This window comes from Sander vitreus, chromosome 22, assembly GCF_031162955.1.
Source record: "Sander vitreus isolate 19-12246 chromosome 22, sanVit1, whole genome shotgun sequence".
Taxonomy (NCBI): domain Eukaryota; kingdom Metazoa; phylum Chordata; class Actinopteri; order Perciformes; family Percidae; genus Sander; species Sander vitreus.
Window position 1 is genome coordinate 24,378,882 of NC_135876.1, and position 10,000 is coordinate 24,388,881.

A 10,000-nucleotide genomic window follows, 5' to 3' on the forward strand; every position below is an offset into this window, starting at 1 on the left:
TACTATTTTCAACCTAATCTTTGCCTTACTTCCTTCTATCGTCTTTTTCCAAGGTTTTGCCTTTTCTCATTAGCATTTAAATGTTTTTTAGGTACAAGTAGAGATGGTCCGATACCATGTTTTGCTTCCCGATACCGATTCTGATACCTGAACTTGCGTATCGGCCAATACCGAGTACTGATCTGATACCAGTGTGTCATATATTTTATTATGTTTTAACAGCTGTATACTACTATCCCTGTATGGATGATAACAGCTGTATACTACTATCCCTGTATGGATGATAACAGCTGTATACTACTATCCCTGTATGGACGATATGATGTATAACAGCTGTATACTACTATCTCTGTATAGATGATATGATGTATAACAGCTGTATGGATGATATGATGTATAACAGCTGTATACTACTATCTCTGTATAGATGATATGATGTATAACAGCTGTATACTACTATCCCTGTATGGATGATATGATGTATAACAGCTGTATACTACTATCCCTGTATGGATGATATGATGTATAACAGCTGTATACTACTATCCCTGTATAGATGATATGATGTATAACAGCTGTATACTACTATCCCTGTATGGATGATATGATGTATAACAGCTGTATACTACTATCCCTGTATGGACGATATGATGTATAACAGCTGTATACTACTATCTCTGTATGGATGATATGATGTATAACAGCTGTATACTACTATCTCTGTATAGATGATATGATGTATAACAGCTGTATACTACTATCTCTGTAGAGATGATATGATGTATAACAGCTGTATACTACTATCCCTGTATGGATGATATGATGTATAACAGCTGTATACTACTATCCCTGTATGGATGATATGATGTATAACAGCTGTATACTACTATCCCTGTATAGATGATATGATGTATAACAGCTGTATACTACTATCCCTGTATGGATGATATGATGTATAACAGCTGTATACTACTATCCCTGTATGGATGTGATATTATTTCTATCTTTGTTGTCGTCTGACTCAGGTTAAACTCTTTGTGAAACATAAACGCCACAGAACGTTCTTTTATTCTGCAGTTTGACAGTCAGTTATAACGGAAAAAGAACATAAATAAACTACTTTGACGTAGATTTTCTTTAGGGCCTTATTACGTGGTATTGGATCGGTGCATTAACACCAGTACTTCCCGATACCGATACCAGCGTTTTAGGCAGTATCGGAGCTGATACCGATACTGGTATCAGTATCGGAACATCTCTAGGTTACAAGGCTGTTGTTATTTATGTAGTAAATCCATCGCTGACAGCGCTGTACTGTTCCTCTTTACATAGACTTTTTGTTTCTACCAAAAATGATTAGCGCTGGTACTTGGCTTAAAGAAACAATTCAAAAGGGGTACATTCTTGAAAAAGGTTTGAGAACCACTGCTGTAGATTATAAAACAAAGAAATGTGTGTGTACAATATCAAATCTCACGTCATCAAAAAAACATTTAAAACATCTGAAATAACGTAGCGGTAGATAATGCGTGTGTGCTGACCCTGAAGGCGAAGGGCTGCAGGATGTTCCCCTGCACGGTGGTGGACAGCAGGATGACGGTGGTCTCGGGACAGTACTGGTACCAGTTCACATTGATGCTCTGACTCTTCAGCAGCTTCAGACTGCGTTTGTCTGGAAACACCTGAGAAGAGACAAACCAAACAACTCTGTAGCAACACTGTCGACCCTGTGATGTAAATGCAAGTGGACTGTAGTTATATAGCACTTTTCTAGTCTTAAAGCGTAACTCTCGAGTCTGCACGATTCGGGGAAAAATATGAATCACTTCGACATGGGACTGCAGGGCCAGGATCAAACTACCAACCTTACGATTGGCAGGCGACCTCTCTACCACTGAGGACAATACACAACCACCAGAGAACAAAGCTGTTGCTGTCCCCAGATCTTTAAGCACCAGAAAATATTCACATTTAAGAAGCTGGAAAAACGTTTTTTACTTAATTTTTTCATAAAAAAGGACAAAATAACTCAAACCGATATGATATAATATAATAGTTAGCAATTATTATCTTCACCTTTGCAGCTCTATGTTAAACACGCTAATAATAAAAGCTGCCTTTTGGCTGGAGTTACCTGGTAGAACTCTATTCCCTGGTCTGTGATGAAGACGATCTCATTCCAGTTGGTCCAACAAAAACCCAAAACGCTCGCGTTCTTCGTCTGCGGGACAAAACACACAAAATACCGTTTATTTACAGAACAAAAAAGGCATTCAAGCAGCATCACAGAGCTCAACTTTACTCATATTCTTAATCAGTTGGCACTCCTAAACTTCTACATTTCTCCTCACATCTCAATCAAGTTATGTGGAAATGAGAATCAACAGGAAAAAGGGAGGAAATACCTTTTCAAAATAAAGAGACAGAAGATACTGACGCATACCTTGCATTCCTGGGTGAACTCTGTGTGTGGATAGTCGGGTATGAAGTTGATGAAGTCCTGCAGAGAAAATCAAATCAATAGTTTAGGTCAGCGGATAACAACACAAGATTAAAGCTGCACAGTTAACCATACATACTGCATGTCTTAGCTTTATAATGTATAACAATAAAGCCCAGTTCAGACCACAATCTTGCAAGCTGTAAGCGGTCCAACAAAGTGCTGCAGCGAGGGACTAAACACTGACAGATGCATAAACACACTGTGATGTGCTATATATATATATATATATATATATATATATATATATATATATATATATATATATATATATATATATATATATATATATATATATATATTTCCATATAGCGTCTCAGAACTGTGCACCTTACCCACTTTTTTATTTTTGCACTACTTATTTCATTCCATGTTGTTATATTTATTTTACGTACATGTTGGCACTGGAAAAGGAGTTGCTTTTAATCTCATAGTACATGTGCATAGTGAAAACTAAATGCATTCTATTCTATTCTTGCTACAGCTGCATTTCTAGTGATGAATCGGCGAAAACGTTTTATTTCTCTGATTCACGGCTTTGATCTAGGCGCTCCCTCTCTTCAGTCACTCTCTAGCTCGCTCCACCGTACCTGCTTGCAGGCTCACGTTGAACCTCCGTTTGTAACAGAAATAAAAAGGATTATTTAATACATCTGTTGTCTTGAACATTTTATAAAAAGAAAGGAATGTTTCAGTCATTTGTCTGCAGCTCATTCTGTTATAAACAATCCTGAGAAAATCGTATCGTGAACTTAAAATCGTTAAATCATAATGAATCATGAGTTGAGTGTATCGTTACTAAGGGTGCATGATATGTCAACTCAATATTGTTATCGCGATATCACGTTGCACATTATTATATCGAAAGTGTTGCAATAAGTATGTGATACTTAGTTTATTTTGTGGGAGCGCTGCGTCCCGTCCGTTGGCTGTGTGGCTTAGTTGTGTTTGATTTAGAGCTTGAAACGCTGTAATGATCATGTTTCATTGGCCAGTTACTGTGGTTACCGTGCCACTTGCACATGTTAGTGCACGTCAGCGCACGAGTCCACTACCTGACAATCCCTATGGAGCGTACCACATTACAAACCCTATGGAGCGTACCACATTACAAACCCTATGGAGCGGACCACATTACAAACCCTATGGAGCGTACCACATTACAAACCCTATGGAGCGGACCACGTGTGTGCATATTTCGACAGAGTGACAGTGTAAGTGAAAAAATAGATAGAGACAACTAAACAGAACCAATCAGAGAAGAGAAAGAAAAGTTTGTCCTGTTCTCTTTATTTATATATTTTATACTGTCCAACCAGTAGAACATGTCCTGTTCTCTTTATTTATATATTATATACTGTCCAACCAGTACAACATGTCCTGTTCTCTTTATTTATATATTTTATACTGTCCAACCAGTAGAACATGTCCTGTTCTCTTTATTTATATATTATATACTGTCCAACCAGTACAACATGTCCTGTTCTGTAGACATGGTCTTTATTTATTTATTCATGTTGGACCAGTCCAATATGACCGTCAGTTGAAATAAACCTTGTGTTGTATTTGTTATGAATCTATTTTGATGTGTTTTCCCATTACTTTTGTAATTTTACATAGGTTTAAAAATATCAAAATGAATATCGATATATCACATTTTGTTAATATCGTGCAACCCTAATCGTTACATCGCTGCTAACGAGACAGTGTTAGTGTCTAGTTCTCACCACAGATTTCAAAGTCCTCTGAACCGCCAAGATCTTATTCCCGATGGAGAACTTGATACACTTCACTTCTCCTTTATCGTCCATTCTGAGAAGGAAAACAAACACATTACACGATCAATATACAGGATTATTGTTTTCACATTTAACCCCTCGGATGCAGATTCAAAAATGCCGATAATAAAAAGGTCAACATCACGAATTCCCTACACAGGCTGATGTACCTGAAGGCAACACTGCTCTTGTCGTCCGGACCTTTGACGACCACCCCCGTGGCTCCACCTGAACGCACGGCAAACACCTGCAGCCAGAGAAAAACATCAGAAAACCACATCAGCATCGACAGAATGAAATATTACTTAATTTTCCACTAAAAGGGAAAAGTTATCTTTATCGTTTCTATTCTTCTTCGGGGTCGGGTTGCAGGGACAGCTCCAGCAGGGGACCCCAAACTTCCCTTTCCCGAGCGGCCGAGCCACATTAGGTGTATAAGCTTGTGCAGGGAAAATATGATGTAACAGTTGAACCTATCTTTCAGATTTGGAGCAATAGGTACGAGTCACGAGGGAATTCCTTAAAACTTTCGCCTAGAACATGCCTGTCTGAAAAGAGAAATAATGTTTTCACACTCTGTGCAGTAAAATAATGGACCGAGCTTCCAGAAGAAGTCGTGCGTTCCCCTTCAATTAACTCTTTTAAGAATAGGCTGGATGCATTGTGCAGGAGTAATGTATTATTATAAAGCTTTTCAGTAATTTATGTAACTTATTTATGAATTGTTAGAGCATTTCAATCATGAAATTAATTAATGTGTTTTATGAAAACATGTTAAAATGTGAATATAGATATATATATATATATATATACACACAGTCATGTGAAAACATTAGGACGCCCATGCTAAAGTTGACTAAAAAGAGGAATAAAAAAATCATCTTTTGGAAATTGATCTTAATGCCTTAATTAAAAAAATGAGGAAAAATCCAATCTTTAAGGACACCAATTTTCTTTGTGAATGAATAATGTATCGTAAATAAATAAATGTTCTTCCTTAAAATACAGGGGGCATAAGTCAGTACACCCCAATGTTAGATTCCCATAGAGGCAGGCAGATGTTTATTTTTAAAGGCCAGTTATTTCATGGATCCAGGATACTATGCATCCTGATAAAGTTCCCTTGGCCCCCCCATCATCACATACCCTTCACCATACCCCCCCCATCATCACATACCCTTCACCATACCCCCCCCATCATCACATACCCTTCACCATACCCCCACATCATCACATACCCTTCACCATACCCCCCACATCATCACATACCCTTCACCATACCCCCACATCATCACATACCCTTCACCATACCCCCACATCATCACATACCCTTCACCATACCCCCCCCATCATCACATACCCTTCACCATACCCCCCACATCATCACATACCCTTCACCATACCCCCCACATCATCACATACCCTTCACCATACCCCCACATCATCACATACCCTTCACCATACCCCCCACATCATCACATACCCTTCACCATACCCCCCATCATCACATACCCTTCACCATACCCCCACATCATCACATACCCTTCACCATACCCCCCACATCATCACATACCCTTCACCATACCCCCCCCCCATCATCACATACCCTTCACCATACCCCCACATCATCACATACCCTTCACCATACCCCCCATCATCACATACCCTTCACCATACCCCCCACATCATCACATACCCTTCACCATACCCCCCATCATCACATACCCTTCACCATACCCCCACATCATCACATACCCTTCACCATACCCCCACATCATCACATACCCTTCACCATACCCCCCCATCATCACATACCCTTCACCATACCCCCCCATCATCACATACCCTTCACCATACCCCCCCACATCATCACATACCCTTCACCATACCCCCCACATCATCACATCCCCTTCACCATACCCCCCACATCATCACATACCCTTCACCATACCCCCCCATCATCACATCCCCTTCACCATACCCCCACATCATCACATACCCTTCACCATACCCCCCCATCATCACATACCCTTCACCATACCTAGAGATTGACATGGGGTACTTTCCATAAAATCATCTCTCATTGCAAATCAAACCAGCTATTAGGCTAACTGAGATAAAACCATGCCAAAGTAAAAGTGAATTAAAAATGTTACTTAGGAAAAGGTACATAAGTATCATCAGCAAAATGTACTTAGTAGTAAGTTAATGTATTATCAAAAAATGTGACACACAGACAGACAGACAGACAGACAGACAGACACACACACACACACACACACACACACACACACACACACATACAGAGAGAGAGACACACCAGCAAAATGTACTTAGTAGTAAGTAACAGAAGTAAAAGTACTCATTAGGCAGAATGGCTCCTTTCAAAGTAACATAACATATACTATTATTCCATATGCATTATTCGTTGGTCAACGTGGAGCAAGTTTGAGATACTTTTCTATACTACTGAGTAGTTCTTTCAGTTAGCTACCTAGCTACAGAGTTAGCCACATCGATGCTAACTAGCTTAGCTCACCTGTTTGTTAGCCTCGTCGAAGAAGACGTTGTTGACGCTGGAGGCATGTTCAAACTGCACCGGGTTCTCGCACAGCTCCAGGTAATGTTCCTCACTCATCCTCACACTGTCACTGTTATTATTTAATATTGTTTGATTTGATTTGTTCTCAGTTCAGAGTCCTGACAGACTCCGCAGCAGCAGAGCAATAACAGTTCACTGCAACTGCCGGCCATTACACTTCCTGTTTCCGGTTTGGGTCATCAGAATAAGAGCGGAGTACAGAGCGGAGTATAAGAGCGGCGTATATATATATATACATATATATATATGTATATATATATACATATATATATATATATACATATATATATATATATATATATATACATATATGTATATATGTGTAAGTGTATTGTTGTGTTGTTGTAAGCAAGGGCGTACTACCACATGTCTATTTGTCTAATGTATAGAGAGAGTTAACACCTACCCAAGTCAAGTTCCTTGTGTTTGTAATTATATTTGGCCAATAAATCTGATTCCGATTCTGAACTTTGGGTTCAACATTTGGGGGGTTGGGTTCAACTATCTAGGGAGGTCCGGGAGATGAATGCATGTATTGAAAATTTTAAAAAAGTGACAAAAACAAGAAAAAATACCTGGAAAAAGGCGACAGAAACTTCCTGAAATAAGCAACAAAAACTTTGAAAACAAACCTCCAGAAAGGCGACAAAAACGTCAAACAATTGTCTGATTTATTTTTAAAGAGGCGACAACATAAGCAACAAAAACGTTAAAAAAAACTGGAAAAAATGTATAGGAAAAGTTCTAAAAACACTGAAAGACAAAAACGTCCACAAAGAGAAACAACAAATTTGGTAAAAGCCCAGTTGTAGTTATTACAGAATTATGTAATACATTACGCCTCTGATTGTGTACTGCTACCACACTGCACTGTACATACTGTACATATATATCTATATGGTTCATACAGAATATCCATATTTATTCTGTTTTTCTTATTATATATTCTGCTAATACAATGCATATATCTATATTATTCTTACTACTAGTATAACGTTACTGCTGCTACATTGCATATATCTGTACATGTTGTTCATACATTGTTCATTATACATTGCCATTTATTCTGCTCTTATAAGGTAACTGCTAATACACTGCACATATTTATATTTAATTTATATTACTCTAAATCACCTTCAGTAAACCAACTGTATACTACTATACACTGCACTATATTTATTGTCCTGTCTATACCCGTCTATACTTTGTATTTCACGTTGCACTTTTCTGCTCTTTTTGCACTTCTGGTTGGACGCAAACTGCATTTCGTTGTCTTTGTACTTGTACTCTGCACAATGACAATACAGTTTAATCTAATCTAATTTAATCTAATGATGTATAAGCATATCTATTTGATTTTTTCTGTAATAATATGATATTGTGAAGTAGGGGCAGAACTTAATAAGTCTGATTGACTTACATCAGATTAACAATACTGTTGATTGTTCAAGATAAATAAAAAAAATCAAATATATATTTTTGTCTATGATAATCCAGATAATAAGGCTCTTAAATATCTGATTAATTTAATTATTATACAACATTAAAGGTGTGTGACTGTCTATATTTTTGGATATTACTCTTTTATTCTGAAACTAAGGTCGGAAGTCTTCCTGTTTTCGCTGCTGGGAGTCATGTGACAGTAATGTTTGTCAGCATGAAACTTCCCCAGATGATTACTTACACTAAGACAATTACCTTTTGTATTACAAGTTTTCTAAAATGTTATGTTTAAATATGTAAATAATGCAACATCTGATGCTAAATATGAACTAATGTGCACAAATGCCAAGGACACACATGTGCACATTGGATAAAGCCAAGGTCAAAATTCTTGTTTCATTTTGTTGACATTAGAGTCAAAGGTTTTTACAGAGGGGATTTTAGATAGATCTTTTTTTTATCTCTCCATGAACCAGAAAATACTGTCCACAGCCATAACAAAAATCCTTTGTATGTTTTTGTGCTTTTGTATGTCTTTGCTCTTTATATCTTTATTTTTAATTTATCTTTAATACATACTGTGTAAATATACTTATATTGTTTGTACCTATACTTATGTTTCATATTCCATCTAAAGAATGTGTGACGTGCACCAACAACACCAAAACTAATTCCTTATATGTGTTATAAAACATACTTGGCATTAAAACCCTTTCTGATTCTGGTAAAATGTTGTATTTATAAGGCTGTGAATGATATCTGAACAAAGGCCCCTGTGAAAGGTTTCAGAATATAGACAGGAATGGAAGTGGAAAGTTTAGTGTCTGTAAGTGTTACTGAAGTACAGATTTCTGGCTCAGCATGTGTGTGTAATGTATATAATAATTACAACAGAGTGAAAACATTGTAATTTCCCTTGCGGGATTAATAAAGTATACATTAGTATTAATATCTTTTTATAAAACAAACAGAAAAAGACAACAAAATGTTTTCATTTGAACCTTTTAATGTCAGCACTGGTCTATAGACAGTTTCACAGCGATTCATTAGAATAAATCCACCAAAACACCACATTTTCTGAATTAAAGTTACACAATCTAAGAGCTACTTGTATCATCTTTCATCACTGCAAACATCTTCTACATTACATGACACGATGCAGATATTACTTCTCATTTACTTCAATCTCAAGCGTTACATTTAATAACCCTGTTAACTTTCACTTCCACAAACTCACCACACCCGAAACCAAACGTCTGTCTGTCTGTCTGTCTGTCTGTCTGCATGATAACAGATAAACTATTGGCAGCGTTGTCATAAAACTTGGTGCGAGAGTGTAGCATCGGCCACAGAAGAACGAATCTCGGGGCGGATACACAAATTATTTTTTATACTTCAGTTAACATTGTGGGCCCTATTTTAACGATTTAAGCGCACGGCGTGAAGCGCCTGGTGCAGGTGCATTTAGGGCGTGTCCAAATCCACTTTTGTTAGTTTGACGGCGGAAAAAAGGGTCCGCGCGCCGGGTGCATGGTTCTAAAGGGTTGTACTTAGTGTCTTCATTAATCAGAGGTGTGTTTTGGGCGTAACATGCAATCAACCAATCAGAGATCATCTCCCATTCCCTTTAAAAGCCAGGCGCGTTTGGACCTTGGAGCATTGCTGTTATGATGGAGG

The 10,000-nt window shown here is 37.7% G+C and overlaps 1 protein-coding gene across 2 annotated transcripts in view; it reads right to left on the reverse strand.

Moving 5' to 3' along the window:
* Positions 1-7,038, reverse strand: part of rmc1 (regulator of MON1-CCZ1) — a 23,155-nt gene extending 16,117 nt beyond the window's left edge. For both annotated transcript variants that reach the window (XM_078280489.1, XM_078280488.1), the window contains exons 1-6: positions 6,818-7,038; positions 4,449-4,525; positions 4,228-4,312; positions 2,444-2,500; positions 2,135-2,221; positions 1,542-1,682 (exon numbers count right to left, since the gene is read on the reverse strand). In XM_078280489.1, the coding sequence (XP_078136615.1) occupies positions 1,542-1,682; positions 2,135-2,221; positions 2,444-2,500; positions 4,228-4,312; positions 4,449-4,525; positions 6,818-6,916 (546 nt within the window). In that variant the 5' untranslated portion in view covers positions 6,917-7,038. The remainder of the gene's footprint in view (positions 1-1,541; positions 1,683-2,134; positions 2,222-2,443; positions 2,501-4,227; positions 4,313-4,448; positions 4,526-6,817) is intronic.
* Between the last annotated feature and the right edge of the window lie 2,962 nt (positions 7,039-10,000).